Source organism: Glycine soja, chromosome 1 (assembly GCF_004193775.1).
Source record: "Glycine soja cultivar W05 chromosome 1, ASM419377v2, whole genome shotgun sequence".
In the NCBI taxonomy this organism is placed as follows: Eukaryota; Viridiplantae; Streptophyta; class Magnoliopsida; order Fabales; family Fabaceae; genus Glycine; species Glycine soja.
Window position 1 is genome coordinate 51,584,486 of NC_041002.1, and position 23,492 is coordinate 51,607,977.

The 23,492-nt window shown below is 30.5% G+C and overlaps 2 protein-coding genes and 1 long non-coding RNA gene across 5 annotated transcripts; 1 reads left to right on the plus strand and 2 right to left on the minus strand.

Moving 5' to 3' along the window:
* Window positions 1-1,486: 1,486 nt before the first annotated feature.
* On the plus strand, window positions 1,487-4,760 carry LOC114420506 (tubby-like F-box protein 5). 3 transcript variants are annotated; one of them, XM_028386387.1, is made up of 5 exons: window positions 1,487-1,930; window positions 2,363-2,763; window positions 3,078-3,165; window positions 3,560-3,689; window positions 3,780-4,760. In XM_028386387.1, the coding sequence occupies exons 2-5, from the start codon at window positions 2,410-2,412 to the stop codon at window positions 4,453-4,455; spliced, it is 1,248 nt and encodes a 415-aa protein (XP_028242188.1). In that variant the 5' UTR covers window positions 1,487-1,930; window positions 2,363-2,409; the 3' UTR covers window positions 4,456-4,760. The 3 variants fall into 3 exon arrangements, with proteins under 3 accessions (XP_028242188.1, XP_028242189.1, XP_028242193.1); XM_028386388.1 differs by having other exon boundaries at window positions 1,555-1,930; window positions 2,373-2,763; XM_028386392.1 differs by having other exon boundaries at window positions 1,555-1,891.
* Window positions 4,761-6,504: 1,744 nt separating this feature from the next.
* Window positions 6,505-13,024, minus strand: LOC114420522 (U-box domain-containing protein 5-like). The gene is made up of 6 exons (XM_028386397.1): window positions 12,453-13,024; window positions 10,405-10,476; window positions 10,070-10,255; window positions 9,298-9,405; window positions 8,002-9,167; window positions 6,505-7,671 (listed from the first exon to the last, which is right to left on the minus strand). The coding sequence occupies exons 2-6, from the start codon at window positions 10,456-10,458 to the stop codon at window positions 6,897-6,899; spliced, it is 2,289 nt and encodes a 762-aa protein (XP_028242198.1). The 5' UTR covers window positions 10,459-10,476; window positions 12,453-13,024; the 3' UTR covers window positions 6,505-6,896.
* A 7,580-nt stretch (window positions 13,025-20,604) lies between these two features.
* LOC114420529 lies at window positions 20,605-21,848 on the minus strand. Its single transcript, XR_003668392.1, has 2 exons — window positions 21,347-21,848; window positions 20,605-21,036 (listed from the first exon to the last, which is right to left on the minus strand). It is a non-coding gene; the product is annotated as an uncharacterized LOC114420529 (long non-coding RNA).
* Between the last annotated feature and the right edge of the window lie 1,644 nt (window positions 21,849-23,492).

A 23,492-nucleotide genomic window follows, 5' to 3' on the forward strand; every position in this document is an offset into this window, starting at 1 on the left:
TTCACATAATTTAAACTAAAAAGACCAATACAATCAAGCCTTTTAAGGCTTTAAAATTCCAATTTATTTCATCATTAATCGTGTTTAACGTTGGTCCCCTTTCTAGTGGTTTTCTATATACGCACGTCTATGTTTATTATCATTCGATTGTTGAGTCACCCCACTCACCAGTCACCACCAATACTATATATGGCTTGACTCTTTCATTTTTTTTAGTTTCTTAATTTTTTTATGGCGAGAGAAACCAGCATTAAAGCTTACTTTGCATATTCTTATTTGTGAATGCAAGCCACTAATATCCAGCTGTGCGTGCTTTACACAGTTAACAAATTTACATTACTAAGACTAGGGTTCTAGCTGAAAATTCTCTTGTTCTTCTTGTTTATTCTCTCGTATCTAATTGGTACAATTACAAGGTATGATCATTTAGCTGCTAACGGAGGTAAAAAGTAAGTGATTAAAAAACACTGGGATAAACCAATGAGTTATACGAAAATTTTAATACTTCGACTCCTCTATTTGATAATTTTTGTTTTTTTTTAATTTTTTAAGGATTTTAAATGAAAAAATAACATTAGGATTAAATTTATTTAATTTTGAACTATTTGAAAAAATTATAATGACAAGAGATATATATATCTCTAGAAAGAAAATTACTTTTTGAGATAGTATTAAAATTACTTTTTTTATCATAAACAATCGTACATTTGTTTATCATTAACCATCATTATTAAAAAAGTTTCTTCACGTTAAAATAGATTTCTAATAGCACATTTTATTTCTCCTAGACAGGGAATTATAAATTTTAAAATGATAAAATGAAACTACAAGTGTAATTTATCGTAACTTATAAATACAAGCAACATAAGGAATCTAGTTTGAATATTAAGATTTGAAAGCTAATTTCGTATCTGTTTATCTCAAAAGGAGATAGAATTTTGCTTTTATGAATAATAATGAAACCCCGATACTTTAAAATGACTATTTTAATCGATATTTATTTGATATTTGATACGAACATTATTGGATACATCTCAAATATTTCAAGATATGTTTTAATTAATAATTTTAAAATTTCTATATAATAGTGATACATTTATAATGAATAGGAGAATGATAATGTTTTATTGAGCCGATAACCATCAAAGCTTATTTACGGAATACTAGCGCTTTTATTCCGTTAGATCAATTAAAGCACTTAGTTAAATTCTAGTTAAAAAAACAAATAATGTTTAACAAAATATCATCTAAAACCTAAAACTTTCGTTTTTTGTTAATAAATATAATATAGTTATTTATTCTCATCAAGTGTGTTGTGATGGCATTTGTTATGTTATGACTTGCGCACAAAATTAGCGTAAAGTAAAAGTTTGGTGAGTGGATATGATTTATTTCCAACGAGATAACACAGCAACGTTGATAGGGTAACCCGAATTAAAGTCTTGGATCAACGATTTCGTTATAACTAAGATCACAAGAAAGACGAGTGCCACGTGTCCAGATATAAGAAATAGGGAGCAGTGTGGGTGGAGGCACTGGATTCGCTCCAATAAATGACGCTTCGCTTTCTGCAGCAAGCAATAGCAACGTTACTAAAATAAGATTTAACATAAAAAGGTTGGATCCGATTCGTGTCACACCATTCCGGTCCCGGAGATAGCTTTTTCGCGGCGGTGCGGGTGGCGGAGACTCCGCTCCGGAATATACCTTCCCACGCCTCCTCCATCTCCCTCACCTTCTTCTTCGTCGTAGCGTTCAAAACGACGTGATCTCTCTCTCGCTTTCTCTGATTCGGTTCTTCTCGTCGTTTTATGGATCCGGCTTCTAGAACTTTCCTTTCTCATTGTTTCTCTTCTCTCTCGTCGAAGCCAGAAATTTCTTAGATGATTTGGTGCGATTCGTCTTTTCCTTGTTCGCTTCAATTTTTCAGGTCTTGGTTCTTTCTTTCTCTTTTCTTTTTTTACCCCTTAGAAAAATAAATTTATGCTTCGGCATTCTGCGTTCCGGTTTATTCTGAGAATTTATAGATCGCTGAGGACACGGTGTCTGCAATAGAGTCTTCGCTTTGTTTTTTAATTTTAAAAAATTTAATATTTTTGGGGAGGGAGAGGAAAAATCAGGCTTTTCCTTAGTTCTATTACTTTTTTATATTAACCTTATGAGAAATTAGGGCAAGCCTTGTAATTAATGGGCTATGATTTATGAATGTGTTTTGAGCTGGAATTAGTTTAGTTATGGTTTGAATGCATTATGCTGTGTTAAGAGCAATTGTTGGTGTCTGAAAAATTGAAAAGGTGACATTGTGATACATAGGCTTATTTTGTTATCCTTCTGAGTGGAGAGTTATTTGGATTTTGTTTAGGTGATTGCAGTTTTGTGGTGTAAGGAAGATTGATATGCTGTGGGAAAATGTCGTTGAAAAGCATAGTAAGGGAACTAAAGGAGATGAGGGATGGGATTGGTAGCATGTCAAGGCGAGGTGTCGAGAGCAGGCGTTGGAACGGTCGGACAAAGTCACATGTTGCTCCTGATGTCATTCTAACTTCACTTGAACCTATTCAGCAAGGGCAGTGGGCAAATTTACCGCCTGAATTGCTTCTGGACATAATAAGGAGGGTGGAAGATAGTGAGACTACTTGGCCTGCACGTGCTGTTGTTGTTTACTGTGGTTCGGTTTGTAAATCATGGAGGGCTGTTACGAAAGAGATTGTTAAGACTCCTGAACAATGTGGAAGGCTCACATTTCCTATTTCGTTGAAGCAGGTGATACATTCTTCACCCCTTGTGTTGCCCAATTTCGAATATGGAATTCAAAGGTGTCAAATAGGAAATGATACTTTGAATCATCGAACTATAATGAAATATACGATCAACCAACATTTATCCACTTTGAAAAACAATTAGAAGAAATGGTTCGATCCTCTTATTTTTATTTCTTGAATGGAGAGATCCATGAATCGGGATCCTAATGCATATAGATACAAATGGTCCAATGGGAGCAAGAATTCCCAGCTTTTTTCTTGTTTCCCTATGGGGATTTCTGTTTCTTATGTTATGTTTCTCTTGTGTATGAATAGCCTGGTCCTCGTGATTCTCCAATACAGTGCTTTATCAGGAGGAACAGAGAAACTTCAACATATCTATTGTACATTGGCCTGGTACCATGTAAGTTTGTTATGCTGTTTCATTGCAGATGCATGCCATTTCTTTTCAAGTGGAAAAAGGGCCCTCATATTTCTCATTTTTAAATTACTCCAAAAATTGGAATGAACAATTGAACTGCAAGCTTCTTGCTCTAAATATGTTAGATTCTTTATGTATTATTAAACTCATTTATACACAATGGTCATCATCATCATCATCATCATCATTATCTTTGGAACTCTTTGCTCAAATGGATTACTTGGTATTCACACACCCACATACATATTGGGAAGCAGAATATATAAAAGCTATTTGAATAAGGGGAAATTTGGATAATTTGGATTTACCAAAAGTGAACCTTTTGTTTTTGTAATGATATTTGAGAAATTGTATTGTTTTGATGTTAATTATGCAGCGGAGAATGAGACTGATAAGTTGTTATTAGCTGCCAAAAAGGTAAGAAGGGCAACAGGCACAGACTTCGTCATATCTTTGGTTGCAGATGATTTTTTTCGCTCCAGCAACACATATGTTGGAAAACTCAGGCAAGTTTTAGTTTGATTGAAACTTGCCTTCTTTTTTATTTTTCATCTTGCTCCTTACCATATCTGCAACTTTATGACAAACTTTGACAGGTCTAATTTTTTGGGTACCAAGTTCACTATTTATGACAGCCAACCCCCACAAGGAGCTGCAATTCAACCAGATAATAGATCTAGTAGGAGATTTCATTCTAAGCAGGTATCTCCTAGAGTTCCAGCATGTAACTATGTTGTAAGCACCATTGCCTATGAGTTGAATGTTCTCCGTGCAAGAGGGCCAAGGAGAATGCACTGCACCATGAACTCCATATCTGTCTCAGCTGTTCAGGAAGGGGGCAATGCTCCAACTCCTACATCTTTTCCTCAAATCATTGACGAGCCTTTTTCTCCCTCACCAGCACTGAAAGGAAAAGGTCCAATTAGAGATCTAGACAATGCAAGCCTCCCAGAGCTACTACCAGTACAGAGCCAAGACTCAGCTGAGCCTCTTGTACTTAAAAATAAGGCTCCTAGATGGCATGAGCAACTGCAATGCTGGTGCCTAAACTTCAACGGTCGTGTTACAGTGGCTTCTGTTAAAAACTTTCAACTTGTGGCTGCTGTTGATCCATCTCATAATGTTTCTGCTGCAGAACAAGAAAAGGTAATCTTGCAGTTTGGAAAGATTGGAAAAGACATATTTACAATGGATTACCGTTATCCACTCTCTGCCTTCCAAGCCTTTGCCATATGCTTGAGCAGCTTTGATACCAAACCAGCCTGTGAATGAGACCGATGGCACTGGATCATCTGCTGGAGCAGCATTGATACCAAACCAGCCTGTGAATGAGACCAATGACACTGGATCGTCTGCTGGTTTGTATCATATATATATAATTTGCTAGGCACATCAGGCCTGGTGGGCATGCAACTGAGATCTTAGCTACGCAGTCTTTAGTATTTTCCCATTGTGTTGTTAGTTATTGATTATGGAATTTAACTTTATGCTGTTTCATAGCCCTGTAACTAAAAGTAAGTTTAGTGAATCTTCAGTTTTATAATATAAAGTCGCATGGTATTTCTCACCGATAATTTTTTTTTTCAATAGTGAATTTTCAGTTGTATGTATTATTTTTATTGTCTTTTTCCTTAGATGATCATTTGGTTGTCATCCAACTATGCAGGTGACTCTATATACACGCGTTCGGCCAGAGCTAAATATCATTTTTATTACTTCTTCAACCGGTATTTCCTTGGTAGTTATAGCTAATCAATCGAATCCCTGGTTGGGTTTTGGTTGGTCTATGTATTGTGTTTCTAGTTTATTACAAATAAATCTTAGGATGCCATCTTGATGGGTTTAAACAACACTCAATTACTAACCAAGACTACCCCCTCCCCTCCCGCTCCCAAGCCCACCCCCCACCAGAAGCTTCAACAGTAGCTTTCTGGAAGGATTTTTTTATTTATTTTAAAGTTTAGAGCAAGTTTTATAAATCTAGTTGAAGGTATTAGGGTTGTTTATGGGTTGGAGTGGTTTGGGTTTAGGATAAAATTAAATCTTAACTAATTATATTTTATTAGATTACTTTAGTTTGATTTTTGAATTTCTTTTGCGAATTCGAACTGAATCAAATTAATTAAAATTGGGTTAATTTGAATTGGATCATTAGATTTTAATAAAATCAAATAATTTTTTTCCACTTATTGCCTGTTTATAAAATATTTAATTTTATATTTAAAATTTATTTTATAGAGTAAATATATAATAAATTTTATCTTTGATGTAAATTTTTTTATATAAATTAGAATTTTATAAAATGACAGTATTTTATTATCTTTTTAAATATTTATATGTGATTTAATGAGAATTTTTTTTACTTATATTAAGATATTTTATTATTTATTATAATAATAATTTTTATTTATATTTAATTTTATTTAATAAGGTATGCAATTTTTTAAAAAAAATTAAATTATATAGTAAAGATACGTAATTAAATAAAATGTTAGTATTTTTTATTTTTAAAAATATTTATGTGTGTGATTTATTGATATTATTTTTAATCTATATCACAATAAATAACATGAATATCTTAATATAGATAAAAAAAAAATAGTGTCACTAAATCATAAGTATTATTTTAAAAAATAAATATAATATATAAAATAAAAATAAAACTTATATAAATATACATATTCTAATTTATATGAAAATAAAATTTAATCTAATATATTATATTTTAAAAGATAATATATAATATTATAAAAATATAATAAATTAAAAAAAAAAGTTTGAATTTTTAACTATTTTTACATAAAACTTATATTAATGTCATATTTTGTATTAAATATTTAAATGAACACTTAAGTATAACCGTAAAAATATGTTTTTTTTATTTCAAGAATCACGATTTTAATCTTTCCTCTAACATTTTTTTAAGAAAATATTAGAGTTTTACTTTTGGTGACAACATGCTAGTGGTCCCAATTTTTTAAAAAAACGACAGTCAATTGATTTAATTAATAATAGTCAATTTTAAAAAAATGATAGTCAATTGATTTAATTTAAATTGTCAGGTTTATTGGATAATCCGATTTGATAACTGGAAGATATTTTCATAACTGAGGCTGCTGATGGATCACAGCCAACCATAACTCTTGTACAATCTGCTTGGCTGTTTGCATTGATGGTAAGCCATTTTAGTTTTTAAAATTATATGGGTTGATTATTTGAGCAACAACATCTTAAACTGAAAGGGGGGGGGGGGGGGGTGAAGTCGACAGATTCAGCAAAACACACCCATGGTTTCAAGTTTCAACAACTACCAGGATCAAATGAAGATAAGTAAAAATAATATTGGCAAACACCTTTATTACACCAATATCTATTTTACAGTAATAGCCAAATACTGTGAAGTGTTAAATATATACACAATGAGAATAAACAAGAAATGTGTAATTGGTCTACCTAGTATGAAGGAAAAGAGAAATCACAAAAACTGTCTACTTCCTTAACAATTAACAAGCCCTAAATCGGAATGTCAAAACTCATAAAGCACAACTATACATCCTCATACTACCTGTTGTTATACTGCAAAATTAAGTAGCAGATGATTTGCAAATGAATCTTCAAAGCTAAAAATGCCGCAAATAAGTGCTAGAAAAGGCAAAACCTATAATAAGATCGCAAGGTTGTTACTGTGGGTTGAAATGCAGAGGAATTCATTGTCATCTTTTGGATTTTGTTGCATGAGAACTGGACTTTGAGAACTGTGATAGTTTCTTCAGAAACGTGGATCTTTTTAATGGCTTTTTTTCTTCACGGTCGTGACTGTTAGAATCTCGACAAGAGTTGTTGATATTTGGCTCAGGACAATTTTTATTCACAGCAATGTCAACATCTTTCAAAAGATAGAACAATTCCAACGCACTTTCCTTTCCTTTGTCATTTCCATTCTGTGAGATATAGAAAAGAGAGCCCATGATTTCCTCATGCTCACGCATTATCAACTTACAATAATCCACATGTTGAGAACATAGAGAAACTAGAACAGCCAACGCATGTTCTTGTTCCTCGTTATTGCCTGTCTCAAGTATTTCAGCAACAGAAGATATGCATCCCTTTGTTTCAGAAACAGATTTCCTACCCTCTTCCGTGTCACAGAGATTTTTCAATATATATATACAGTATCTCAAAAGGGTTCTGTCTTTAAAAAATGGCAGCAATTTTGGGATGCACCTGAGAGATAGCATGCGGTGACAAACTTCACCACTGAAGGACAAGTTGTACATTATTCTAATAGCTTGCTGTTGGAAACCTTTGTTTTCGGAATCAAGCATGTTTAGAATAGAACTGAGAGCACTAGATGCTGCAATTTTAGTTTTACCAAACCCATATCCTGACAGTTCTTCCATTATGGCAAGAGTTTCTCCTATCACTTCTGAATCGAGAAAACTTGCCAACATAATGAAAGTATCTTCACTCAAATTAGTCTTGCCATTTCTGCAAGAAAATCACAAAAGAAGAGTCATTCTAATATCAAAAGCAGGGGCACGGATAAAGCGACAACACAATTAATTTTAAGACAGGAAAAAAAATGAAATATGTTTGAACAATCTCCAAATATTTAAATGGAAAGAACTGAAACAATGAGTCAGACAACCAAAACGAGTTTTGAACATTAGAAAGACCACATTTGCAAGTGAATATTAGTTTAAAGGATAGATGTCAATTAATTTAGACAAAACATAACTGTGAAATGAAAATAGAAAAATGTAAGCAAGTAAGCAATATGCAAAGAAGAAAATTGAGAAAGGGGAAAAGAAATCATGCCTGCAGTTGTTCACAAACTCCAACAGAAGCTGACTTCCGGCTCTCAGCACTTGAACATCACGCAGATCATATGCATTGCTCAGAAACCTCACGAGTGGTTCTATGAAATTCTCTGCTGATACAGAAACAAAAGCTTGGCTATTGCTTTTCAAATGATCTTTCAGATCTTGAATGACCTTGCATTGAGAATCCCATTGAAGATCAGAGAGTTGAGGCAAGAGCATCAAATCAGTATCATGTATCTCTGTATGAGCCTGATGTTTGTGAGAATTGTCACGGCTCTTGGTCTGCATCAAATTTGAGCCACGAGTGGTCTTACTTTGTGAGGCATCTGAACTAAAACTAGTATCCAATGACCCAATTGACATGTTACTAAGATCCACCGGTGCGGTGAAATCATTGAAATAGCTTGCTAAACTGTTAATGGAAGTGTTTGAAGTTTCCCATGTGCGAATATCTTCTGCATGCCTACTAGGGTCTGGAATGGAGACTCCATTATTTCTGCACCACTCTGATATCAAGTCTTTCATGGCCATGTTTGGAGTTAATCCCATATTGACTAGTTTCTTTCTTGTTTTGGGGCATATGTCATTACCCTCATCAAACCACTTTTTTATCCAGATCCTTTCATATGTTACTCCTGACTCAATGATAACAGGATCATACATCAACCTTGAGGATATTGGGCACTTATAATACTCCTCAAGGGGTGCAACTCCACTTAACTCATTGGTGTGAGTTTTATACTGACCATAGTTCATGCTTGAGTCTGATTCAACATGGTTGCTTCGTAGAGAACCGTGACTCGAGTTCTCAGTTGCAGCTTGTTCCTCAGAACGAGAATAGAGCTTCTCCACATGTTCTCCCACCATGAGCTTTCCATGCCTTTTCAGTAGATGCAGAAGATATCTCAGTATATTCTTCTTTTTGAGGTCATTTGGTCCAAGTTTTTCTAGCAACTTCCTAATAGATCGTTGTTCTATTATGATGGCTTTTGGGGATGTTATATTCAATCGAGATGCTGCAAACTGGAGAGCTTTAACTTCAGAATCATCAACTGAATCTGAGGTTAAAGTAAGCAACTCTCTCACAAACCTCCCAGCCTCTTCTTCATTAGGGTCCAGAACAAATCTCGTACACTCAAGATCATGAATTATTCTAGAAACCTGCGAGCCATATTTCAGTGTCAACAAACAAATCACCATTTAATCTGACAGCTTGATGCGGTTAAAAGAATCGTAATAATTCAATAGCATCAGGAAGGAAAATGAAAATACAGAATATAACCTAGCTAACCTCTACAGCCAACATAACAGGAACCATATCCTGAATTTGGATTAAGCTCTTCTCTAATGATCTTGTTGCCTTTAGGCATCTTGAGAGTACTGTATCCCCTGTCACAGCCTGAAAGAAATATTAAAACCAACGAAACTATCATCAGTATCATGCAACCTGTAAGTATAATCCACTGATAAGGGATTAGATCATACATATTTTTAGTTGCTTATTGTCATAGACTCGTAGCTTATAAGCTTGGGAGAAACAGTAGCAACACACTTTTTATTCTTAGTTAAATTAATTAGAAGTTGTAAAGTCGTGTATGAGACTCGTTAGATAAGAGGTAAGAATAGCAGAATTTTGTGATTTTTAATAATTTTAACCAATAATAATAAAGAATATGTTTAAAAAAATATGTTAGAGAATGTTTTATTAGCATTTCTCTACCTTAGCTAGTTTTAGATATTTCTGTCTCGAATATAGGCAATAAAAATTTCTTATTTTTTATTTTAAATATAAATAAATCTTGATTACTTATATTATATTTAATATTTAATGAGATTCTCTCTAAAATATTTTTCATTTAATAAGGTAAAAAAAAATTATGTTTGATATCAGATTCTAATAAAGAATAATTTAAGAAAGTTATTTATTTTTTAATTAAAAATAACATAATTTAATAAAAATAATTAATTTTTTTAATAAGTGTGAAGTATAATTTTTTTCTTCTTATAATTAAGATAGGAAATAGTATAATTTATTTATTTTTTTAATAAAATGGAGTACACACCAGGTAGAGTTTGCTACATTCAGAGCAATGTAGCAGAAGTAGTTTAGCTTTATCAATTGCATTGTTCAGCAAACACAGAGACTCTATTCCTGATGAGAATCCTGGCCTTGCCGCCTCTATGTCTGGAACTATTCTTGAGATTCTATCCACTAATTTTGCGAGTTCTGTGCAGATTTTACTATGCACCTGTTAACATGAATTCCGATTAGTAGATTGGTTAGTTCTAATATCCAAGTTTAGTTTTTAAGAAAATAATAATAATTGGTATTGAAAGTATAAAATTTCGAAAACATCGTCAGTAAACATAATAGTGAAATTCAATTATATTTATGTACCTTAAAGGAGCGGGGATTTTGTAACTCTTCCCCTTCACCAATATCAGTTCTCATTAGGAGAGTGTCCCAGAGCTACACATTAGACCCGGAAAAGAAAAAAAAAATGAAAATTAAGCTAGTCAATACAAAATTATCCATACTGATTAAAAGAATAAATACTAGTGTGAAATATTAAACAACTATCCATGTATTGAAAAAATATAAAAACAACTGGCCAAACTGCTGACTTCAAAGATGATACCCAACATTATAAGGTACAGCAACAAATAAAAATATTCATCTCAAAACTCAAAAATATGAAAGTAATGATGGATTTATGTGGGACTTATGTGATTTTAATTTATTTTTTATGATTTTAATCTTCATAAATGCCACTACTTATTAATTACATGACATATATTGTTTTGTATAATTATTACGTATTGGGATTTGAGACTTCTAGTTGGTACCCAACTAATTGTACATGTGTGATGGATTTTTTTCGATACATAGGAAAAGTAACAAAGACAAGAGAAGAAAGCTGAGCCTCGAGGCCAACACATACTCAAAGCATCTGCTAAACAAATAGATCTAAGAGACGAAGGACAAAAATTCCAGAACTGGATATTGTCTGACGAAGATGATCCAGTCTTGGCACACTAATTGCCTTCCCTATAGATGTGCATGAACTCACGAATGCCATTTATAAGAGACTGATCAGGATGAAAATAAATGTCTCCATCCTTGATCAGCTGGAGAGCCAAAAATATTCAGCAGCTAATTTGTGAATCTGATTCACAAGCTGCTGAATATTTCTGTTTTTTACAATCTTTAAATACAAGTCGTTGTCGTTTTTTAAGTGGTGAAAAATCTTTTTATTTTAAATTTTAATATCTAGAAATGAATTTAGTAAAAAAATTTAAGAACTAAAAATAAATAGATTATATTTATAAGAATAAAAAGCCATTTAAATGTAAAGTAAAATTGCACCAATGTTCATCACTTAAGAATTCATTTTTCTTAAAGTTGAGTAGATTTGATTTTTATAAATTTATTTTTAAATGATTGAAAGTAGTTGAGATGTTTGACTAAATCAATTTCACTCATAATGTCGAAAATAAATATGTCCTAAATCTAAATTGAAATGTCGGAAGCAGTGGACTTTCAATCTTCAAATAACATTGAATAAGAAGCATGCAACATATCTTACTATATTTGCTCAATATACACAAGAGAAACAAATATTATATTCCGGATTGAAATCTTCCTTTTTGACCCATTATTTCTTCCTATTGTTTGGATCAACTTGTCGTTAAGCAACGTGAATTCTTAATTTTTCTTATGCAATTTGAATTCAAAATGTTCCGAAAAACAACGAGAAAGGTACAATGAAATTAAAATGGAAAAAGAGCTTTAAATGAACGCAAAAATGATATTTGATTCTCATTTATCAGTACATATCAAAACACTAATGAACTTTTGATAGATATGGAGTCTGACATGGAATTGCTATTCTCGTATTGACTTTTGATATGAATATTTTGTCTTTATGTTTTCTTTTAGACATTAAATGAGCCATGTCTCAAAATCTATAAAAATAAAATTATCCAGAACAAGATATGAGTTTCAAGATAATTGTTTTTAAGGATACTGGATTAAGACCAATTTAACTAAAAAGAGTTAGAATCCTAAAACACAGTTTATAATTTTAATGTGAAAAATTAACCATAGATGATGGTTCCATTCACCTATTAGACAATAAATTATTAAATATTCTAAGATTATCATGTGATTGTGGTCTTGATCAATCTTCATTAAACTGAAATTTTAAATTTTTAAGTTTTTTTATTAAAACTTGATTATATATGTCCCATGAAATTTAACCGATGGAGACCATACTAATTAATCCTCCGGATCATCATCTTATAATTTCTCTTGTGCGATACCCATGCGCGCGGTTATATGATACGGAACATGCAGATCGAGTTTTTAAAGTTTAAACCTAAGAATGAAATACTAAAGAAGGTTTATAGAAAAGGATACATAGGATAATTAAGAGGCAAACTTACAGAGAAAGAATTCTGCAGAAGCGCAAGTCCTTTTCTTTTCCCTTGAACCGATCAGATACAGAATGCTAGCTAGCCAATGGTTTCCGAGTTCTTAAAGCAGCAAAATCACCACGAATTTAACATTAAGCAGCTCTACCATAGATAAAGCAATCTCTTTGGAGGGGAAAAAGTAGCATGCGTTCAATCTCTCTTTTCAGCACGGTCGACCCTCGATCTCTACCACATAAACAATATGTGTTCCATACCCACAGAAATTAGCACGAAGTAGAGAGAGAGAGAGAGAGAGCAAACAAAAAAATCTAAGACTTGACGAGAAAGATTAATTAAAAATAAGAAAAGAGGAACCAATAGGAAGGGGAGGGTGATAATCAGTGAAAGCAAAGAAAGCGTGGCTGTGAAAAGGATAATCAATAATGAAAACAAGAAATAAAAAGTCTTAGCATCTATTTGAGTTAGGAGGAAGGAGAGAGACCCGCCAACGTGATTTTTGTTTCCGCGGATACTTGTTATTAGTAGCTTCTATTTGAGTTTTTGAGTCTTGGATTTTCCTTTTCTTTTCCATGACCAAGTCGACCAAATGGGAAACCAAATCTTACCATATCTGTGTCTTTTGTATCTGCATAAATGTTAATTGGGCTTCATAAATGTGTCCCCCGTTAATTTTATTTTATATTTTCACATTAATAAATTCATATATTGTTAATTGAAAAAACTTCAACATTAATCAAATAAGTTAATTTGAAATATGAAAATTTTATTTAATTGAATAAATAAGGAAAAACTGATTTAAACTAAAAACTTATTCCAAATAGGTGAATGTTATTACTTCAAATGTTCTTTTAACATTTGAATATATTTTTATCAATTAGTGTTTGAATATGATTTTTTAATTTAATATTTTCTTTTTCATAATTTTTAATTAGATGATTTCAAACATGATATAGCTTAATACATACTATCTAAAAAAGATATATTATTAACTAAAAAATACTAAAAAGAAATGAAATAAATTGATTGATATTTTTATAGTATATTATTAAGTAATGTTAGAATTATTGTTAAAAATTCTAAAAGAGGATGGAAATAATCAATTAAGAATAAAAATATGTTATTAAGAATGAAAGTTCTAAAAATATAATTTGTCTGTATTTAATAAAATAATAATTAAATATGACTCTAATAGAATCAATAACAAAATATAATCTATTTACATGATAGAATAATATTAATTTAAATTAATAATTAAATTAAATAATACCATTTAATATTTTTTGATGAAATAAATATGAAACTATCATGTCACATCACCCTATAAAATCATATCTTTTTTATATAAATATATAGTAGATTAAATTATGTCAACCAATAAGAAATATGATAAAAATTAATTTTAAAATAATTATTATAAAATTTAATAAATTTGTCTTACATAACCATTCACACTAGAATGACAATATACAAAGTCTTTATACAATTAGTGTAATATTATTTACTCAAAATAAACTATAAAAATTATTAAATAAATAATATTTTAATAAGTAATAAATAATTTTGTACACTATCAACTATCATAATTCACAATAAAATATAATTTTTAAAATATTTAGACTTAAACATATTTTTAATTCTTATAATATTAGCGGGTTTTAATTTTGGTTCTATAATTTTTTCTTTTTTGTAAAATATGATGTTTTTGATCTTTATAAAATGAGTGAATTATTAAACCTAGATATTTATTATAAAAAAAATAAATATAATTATAACTAAATAATAATAATAATAATACTTTACAAACTGGTTGACTATTTGCTTTGATGTAATAAATGTAAGACTGCATACATGTACCTGTTGAATAGTAGTAGTACTTACATCTTCTATATTCCATTCCTCCATAGAGCAGTACCCAAATCTGGGGCAAAGTGATGAGTGATGACAAGTTGCAAGTGTCATCATTGTTATTGAGTGACATGACTGTGAGGACCCTCATTTTTCTTGGCCATCTATCATAGGTTGGTCCCAGTTCTTGACGTAGCAGCAATTAAGGTTGGGTCTCTCCTTACCTGACGTTTCAACACGCAGACTTCTTTGAATTCAATAATGTAATGCAACATTACATTGCATATCACTCAGTAAAATTATTTCAAGTCAAAAGGCAAATTCTGTCCTGTAGAAAAATAAAATTAGTGGTAATAGCAAGTTGGTTGTAAATAATTTTCACGCTTTTTCTTTTCAGCCTTTCACTTAGACCCATTCATTCATTTGTTTGATGAAAATATATCTCTATTCATCTTTTAAAAATCTGAATATATTTATTTTAAAAACGTTCATTGAATATGGAAGAGGTCAAATATGACCTATAAAAAGATAAGGGTAAACAATTCTCTCACCATGGAATTCAAATTATTCCAAATATTTTCGCAGCCTCCACATATTTTTAGACTTTTCAGCTCCAACCATCGTTCATCTCCACAAATTTTATATTTATATATATTGACAAATATCTTATCCTTTACATTTGTATTTTAGACAAGTATTTTAATTTGTGTAATGTACAGAATAAATATTTTTATATAACTAATAAATAAATACTTTTGACTATATAAATTGATATTTCCACCTTAATTATCATCAGCCACCATGTTGATACTTTATATTAGATTACTTATATATTAATTTGGGTGAAGTGCTGATTAGGTGTGGTTTGGAGAAGTGAGAAACAAGCGTTCTCTTTCAATATTTGCACGAAAATTATGCCAATTCTATCGACGTGATAAATTAACAATTCAATCAGCCATTAAAGGCATGATCATACATGGATCCATGCCAAGTTATTAAAAGTTTTTTTTTTGGTGAATTTGAATAATTATTCAAGTTTTTGTCATTGGGATATTAATTTACTGTCTACCATTCTGTTCTTTGTTATATCGAGGTGATAGAAATAAATTAAAAATATAGGATTACAGTCTTATAAAAAAATTACTACGTACTATAATCTATCTCCCGAGATTTTTAATTAACACATGAGAAATGCATTACTAATAGCTGTCAATGGCTTTAATTTGCCTACATCTATTCATCTTTACTATCAAACGAGTCAATGTAATGTCAGGTCAAGGCCGGAAACATAATAATATTCGTGTCAGTGCAAAAATTATAGCTGTAGTGTCTAGTCACTTGAAAAATAATTTAATGTGCTAATCTATATATTTTTTCATGTCTTTTGCATAAAATGATTTTAATTTTTTATTGATTAATTTTCTTACAAAATTTATTCTAATGTTCGAAGTGGTTGAAAAGTAAACATATATCATAGGTCTAAATAAATTAACTGCGACTTTAGCAATTTTGTGGAGAACTATTTATGGTTAATCATTGTGAATGATTAGTTGAAAACTTCTTTTAACTATTTAGAACACAAAACATCAAAGAAAAATTTAAGCTTCATGCAAAAGACATTGAAATATTTACACAGAAAATTGATAAAAATAAGCGTTTAAGGTTTTTCAAACATATTGAACCAAACTTGATAGCATAAAAGCATTTGATATTTTTCATTATTTAATTAAGCTGATTTACCAAGAGGGCTTAAACTTTTTTTTATAATAAGCAAAAAAGGTAAAGGGAAATATCCAGTTCGAGCTAACATTGTTTTGTTTTGTTTGGTGTGTTTCACATGTGAGCCCACTTGTTATTAATAATTGCGTCGATTTCTTTGTATTTGTTGAAGCTGCCCTCTTTTGTTGTTATTGTTCACTCTCCGTTTGTTTGTTGGCTGATGACACCATTGAAAAATAATAGTATTTTGAAGTGACTCGTGAGGCACACCTAGCTCTCACGTTATTTAAGCAAGTGCCAATTCTAATTTTTTAGTAAATGTTTTAATAAGTCATGATCTTTTATTTGTCACTACTGAGTTCTATTTGTTATGTGAAAATTTTGATTTAAAAAATGATGAAAAATCATTGATAGAAAGAAATGTCGTCTATTATGTTATTCAACTATTTGCCTTTTAGAAACATCACATCATCTAATTCGTATTATTTTTTTTAATAGCGGGATGTCTAATTTTTGTGTGTATGACAAAATTATTAATAAATGTTATTTTAAAGACAAAATTATTTATAAATGTTAAGAATTTTTTTTTGGATACACGCCATCTATTGTGTCATTTAATCATTAAAATAGTATATATTTTATAATAACTATAGGCTGATTTAATTTAAGGTATAACGCAAAATTAAGTTGGAAAGTTAAAAATCAAATAAAATAGAAATGAAAAATATTTTTTTTTATTAACTTTTAATTTTGAAAATCAGGATAAAATCACTATCAACAACAAAGTTTTTCATATTCAATGAACGCAGCTACATAATTTGGTGACAAATTAGCATGCAAAAAATGTGTGACAAAAATCATTTTTAAGTATTTATAAATAATTAACAAAATATTTTAAAAAATTCTGTCGAAAATTGAGTTTTGGATAGAAATAACTAATTTCATCATTTATAATGCATTTGGAATTTTTCCAACTTAACTATAATTTCTAGTTAATAGGGGTTTAATTTCTAAGAGTGTATCTGAATTTTTTTTATTAAAATAAATTAAAGGAGGGTTAGTAGCATATTATTTAATGTACTTCTTTAAATACATACCTTTTATTGGTTAAATAGGATGTATTATCCATAAAATTTTATAATTTTTAATAAATATTAACTAATAAGATGAAAAGTGTTTAAAAGAATGTGTCAGACAATATATTTCTATCAATTATAATAGGGATTTAATTTCTAAGTGTGTCTGAAAAAATATTTTATTAAAATAAATTAGAAAAATGATAGTAATATATTCTTTAACTCACTTCTTTAAACAAACTTTTTTATTAGTTAAATAGTGTGTTTACAAATTTTTATAATTTCTAATAAATTTTAACTAATAGAATAAAATATGTTAGTGGGATAAAAGATGTGTTCTTAACATTTTTAAAGAAATTATACTTACTTCAATCACCTATCTTTCTCAAAAAGAAATTTATAGTTAATTATTAGTTGGGAGATATTTTTTTGTGTAAAAAAAGTATAATCAACTTTATTTTTTCTATCAATTTAATAACCTTTGGCATGATAAAAAAAATCCTAAAAAAATCATTTAAAAAATACACTAAGGATATCTTCAAACTTATAGTGGAAGATTAATTCTTTTGAGGTATAGAAATTACTAGAATGAATATTGTCTCTTCTAATAAAATTTTATCTATATATCATTAAAAATCAAACTCCAAAAATATGTTCAAAAACAACCTAACTATCTATTTTACAGGCATCCCACCGAACACTTTAGGTGCTCCCTATATGCAGATAGCAACAAAAATAATTCCTTACAATTTAATATTGAAAAATCCCTCATAAAGCCAAACATGAGTAATAAAAAAATATTCCCAACAGCACAGATGTTCGATCAACTGCCATATATCCTCTGCTCACTCAGACACAGTAAGGGATTTGTAATCCAGTCATAGAAATATATAGATGTTGCTGGTTTTCAACCATGCAATCACCCATGACCATGACCCTGTGAATGATCAAAGCTAGGACTGTCTCTGTTGCTGCTATGTATTCAAAAGTTAATTAATTATTGAAAAGATAATTTTTAACTAAAAATTACTAAACTGATTGAATTAGTTGTTTGGTAAACATATAATTATACCTAAACTTAGTTAATTCTTAAGTGAAATCAATTATTGAATTAATTGGTAAATATTCAAAAATATATAAAAAAATGTGCTTATATGATTTTTTTACATAAAACATATTTTTATTTTGTATTTAATTTTTTTTACATAAATATATTAATTTTTTTTTATTTAACTTTGAACTCTTATCAATTGATGAGTTTTTCTATTTTAAAAGGGTAAAGAGTTTTTACATTTATAGTAGTCTATCCAATTTAAAAATAATTTTTTATGTTAATTCTTTTTAAAAAAATCGACAAAGATAATGCATATATATATATATGCCTAGTTGTGCTGCCAAGTGCCAACGAAACAGCACATAATACATAAAAAAGATGATCTACTTTTTCCATTCATTTTTTTTCTGGATGGGTTGTGCTTTCACGAGCTCTTTTTCCTATCTTAGAAGGAAAAAAATTATTGTGTAAAAAATAGAGTGTTCTTAAAAGCCAAGTACTCTACCATTGGTAGAGTTAGCAACCTCAATACAATTTAAAAAATAATATGGATGTATATATCTAATCACAATAAAATTAAAAGATTGAATTGTCTAATAAAATATCACACATTAAACAAAATGAAAAAAAATAGAAAAACTTAAAATGTTGAAGGTGAATTAATTCTCAACATACAAATGAATAGATAAAACAAAAAAAAAAGCTAAAAAAAATTAAAAATGGTATAAGGTAACAGGGTTAAGGGATATTTATATCTCACATCAGTATAAATACTAGCTATACCCCGACAGATACATCCACCCCCTGATCAAATTTATGGTATTGCACCAAAACAATATATTTCTTTTTTTTTTTTAGAAGATTCAATGGTCTGATGTTTATTCAAAATAGACAAAATCACAGTACATCATACTCAATCAGAGAAGAAATTTGGTGGAGAACTCTTCCTCCATCCAACATCTCTCTTTATAAGAAAAAGCTAAATGTGCAAGTTTATCAGCTACTTCATTGAAAAATACGTGGAGTGTGAACCAAAGAATAAATAAAATCTGAGACCACTTGCAGGAGTCCTACAATATCTTCAAATTGTACATGAGAGAAATTAAAAGTGTCTGTCGAGCTGTTTTGACATCCGGTTGAACGCATTCAGCAATGAAATTTGTTGCAGTTGCTAGAACTTCTCCCTTCCAATCGCAGAAAATAATTCCAAAACCAGTGCATATATATTTCTTACACACTGAGCTTTTTCAGTTTTTCCTATTTATCTAAAACTGGCCATGTAGTGTTAATTTTATTATTTTATGGAGCAAAATACAAGTATACAACTCGGCAAAACCACTCGTCACCAAAAAACAAAAACTCCACAAAACCACTATTCCCACCCACGTCTACTCTTTAGCACGTTGCTCGAATTGACCCCTAAAATTATACATTTAAAATTATTAGTTATTTTAATTTTTCAATTGTGAAAAATAAATTTCAATATTTATTTTTGAAAATATTTTTTATGTTTATAAATTAATTAAAAATGACATTTTATTTTTAATTTATTTATTTTTTAAAATTTCAATAATAATAGTGAAAACAAGACTTTGTATAGAAAACTTAACATTTTATTTTAGTCTTTTATTTTTTTACCATAAATCATTTCCATATTAATTATCATGGTAAGCAAAAAAATTAATATTAATGGAAAAAAAAAGGAATGATGATGCGGTTACTTTCATTTGAAAATAATAATAAATATATTCTCGGTGTAGATATTGTTAATCCCTATATTATAAATGTAGGTTTTATTTTAAACATGGAATATCTAAGTGTTTTTTTTTGTAACACTTATTTTGTTTTTTTTTAAATTCTCAATTCATTATATATTTTCACATTTTTCCATTAAGATTTCTTTTTTATATTAAAACTTCTTTTCATATCAAGATTTTAAATTCTCAAATCTTAGTTTTAATTATTTTTAGCTTTTGTGTTAAAATTTAATTTTTATCTCAAATGTTAATTACCTATACTCTGAAATTAATTTTTAATTTGAATTTTGACTTAAAGGCGAATTTTTTTTTCTACTCTCAAATTTCGACAAAAACAATCCACTGTAATCCACGAGATAGTACTTTAGTTACATGTCTCGGGTACAAATTGCAGCCGTAATTATCATATACAATTTTTTGCGAGATTTTTTTGGAAATTACCTGACTGATACGGAAAGACGTATAAAACTAGGAATTCAGCATTGTAATTTGTAACCATCTTTGGATTTGACAATAATCAGTTTCTAGCATATATCTGACACTAAACGTGGCTGAGAGAATGCAGCGTATCAATTTATGTTTGAAAGCTACTACGCAAAAGTCCGAAGGAAGAGGCACGCATTTGGAAAATGGGTATTGTGATTAGTGGCTGAGTATCACTGCAGAAACTTTTTTATTACGTCTTTGCACCCCCCAAAAATCCCATTTGGTAAATACATAAAATCAGTTCTTTATTCTGTAACACACATTTCAATATAAGTGACTAGGGTCAGCTTAGTGATAAGAAATTGAAGTAGCAGGTTGTACATCAGTTCTGCATGCACAAGCTGTACAGTATGACAATTAAACAAAAAAGAGTGAATTTCTATCATTCTATACCCCCTTAAAAAACACAAAACAGATCTGTTAATCAAAACTAAAACATATCACTATACCAATCCCCCCAAAGGGTTCATGCACCAAGATGAATAAAAGTACCCCGGTTTAGCCCCTCCTTTATACAGCTGCAACATTCCTCGAGGTTCGGCTAGTCCCCCTTTAAAAATAATACTATATATTCCTGCTCAACCAGATAGTCCAGCATGTTGCATGCCAGAACATCTACCTTATACTCCGGACCTCTAAAGCATAGGCCCATCCATCTGCACATACAATTGAGACACAGTTTGTGTAAGAGCTAAAGAGAATCCTAACCAAGCTATAACAGCTTGCCACAACTGAAATGACAAAGGACTCTGAAGAAAAAGATGATTGAATTAATTTAGATCCTCCTGACTAACAAGACAGAACACACACACACACATATATATATATATTTTTGTTTGTTTGTTTGTTCTACCTGGATGCCACGTTTCTTAAATTCAAACATTAAGAAAGTTATAATGAAACATCACGAAAAATGGAGAGAAAAAAGTATAAAATGAGTGTGAAAAGAAAATATGAAAAACCAACACCGTTTTTCTCTCAATTTCTACTCAAGGCCTCATCCAATATTAGTATAATCGCATCTGGTGTCCTTCTCATCACACCACCAAGGAGACGAGTTTTTCCTTCTATAGCTCCTGATCTCTCCCTCAATTTTCTGGACTCCTCTCTCGGCTTCATCACAGTAAACCAACGACCGCCTCCTAATTTCACTCATTGACAGCCCCCACACACTGGCACCATAGCCATCACTACTCAGTAGCTAGCACATCCACAACACATGTTTGAGCATCGATGTGAGATTGTCAGCTCAAGAGAATTAGGTAAATGGAGCCGTTTGTGAACGTTGTTTTGTCATGTATGTCCACTGTAGCTGCAACATCATCATGTTGCGATTAAACACCATTCTATTGCGTTCATGTTCTATGTTTTTCATTCACATCGAATCGTTGTTGCTGTTGCAGCTACATCACTGATATCAGTCATCCATTATCATAAATTTTAACCTTGGATGCTGCTGAATTTATTTTATTATCGATCCCATATTTGAATTAGCTAGTTAGTTTATTTCGTGGACATCAAAAATACATGTAGTCTTATCCAACGTAATCCATTTTCATGCACTTAGTCGGGAGTTGATTTCCCTACAACCCGACCCTACATGACCCACAAGCAACCTAGCAGTGAAGGTAGAGGAATTTGGAAGCATTACTTTGATGAAAGTGGACATAAACATAGAGTGATAAGAGTTATTCCATGTTTGGACATTATTATACAAGAACAAAGACCACTAAATGCAGATTCCCCACACCACATATTTTGCGAGTTGCTCTCACCTATGACATCTCCACCGCCCCATCAACCTCATTACTTGACCTGACCAGAGAATACCCGCACGCTAAAACTCCACTCGCAAAACCAAGTTACATCACTCCAAATGCTTTCCCGGTATATATCTACCATCACAATATCCTTAAACTTCTTCATTCCAATGACTAATTATTTCTTACAAGAAATTCACCCCCTATTATTGCCTCTGCTTCTTCCTTTTTTTTAAAAAGTAGCTAGTGGAAGAATCAAAAGCATCCTGATGAAAAGAAACCACAAGATTAATCTATAGGTGCCACGATCCCACAAGATTACAGGCAGGGAAAAACATGACTAAAGGATGGTTCACCTAGCATCTTAAGTAATCAACATACTTATATATTGGTGACATACCCATTCATTACAGCTTTTCGTTGAAATCATTCCCTATGGAGGCCATAAGTATAGCCGAAATAGCATTTTATTAAAAAAAGAAAGAAAAAAAATAATCAAAGATACAGAAATTGAGACGTCATTGCTGATTTGTTGGTATGTTCTGATCCGACAAAAAATGTTAACATTGTTGTGGGGGTGGATTCTTATCCTCAGAGTCTAGAAATTATTCAAAAAAATCCATATTCTGTAATTGAGTTGCCACTGTCAGAGTGATATTCCAGGAGACTGGCATCATCAATTTTATAATTCAATCGCTTATTTTATTCCACAAATCCCAGGGATCAATTACGCATGGTTTTTATTTTCAGTTGGCAACATAAAAAAGCCACCATGCCATTCTACCGCTGGAAATATCTTTGAACAGATTGAAGCTTTAAGATAGACAATAAAATTGCAAATAATGTAAGCTAAACAAAATACTTCCAAAGTTAAGTTTATTTACGGATATACGGAAAATTCTAATCCGGTGATATGCTTATTACCTGGAAGCATATATATGCTGATGAAGTTTTCAGATGCCATCAAAGATTTGGTCATGAAATTCCAGTTTTTCATATTTTATAGATGTATTGGAAAATAAATAGATTAAATTATCTTCTATTTTTTCTCATTAATAAGTTGATATGCAGTTTATATGTAACTATTCTAATAATATGCTAAATTAAGAGCTTATTTTAGAAAATTTAACTAATATGAGCTCTTTTTTTTCAGTAATATAAAGGTGTTAATATACTATTTTATAGATACAAAAAATTGCTTCCTTCACAACTGATTCGTGCATGTTAATATCTTTAAACAGTCTAAGATAGAGAATAAAATTGCAAATAATATATGCTAAACTAAATTCTTCGAAAGTTCAGTTTATTACGGAATTATGGAAAATTCTAATACAGTGAAATGCTTGTATTCT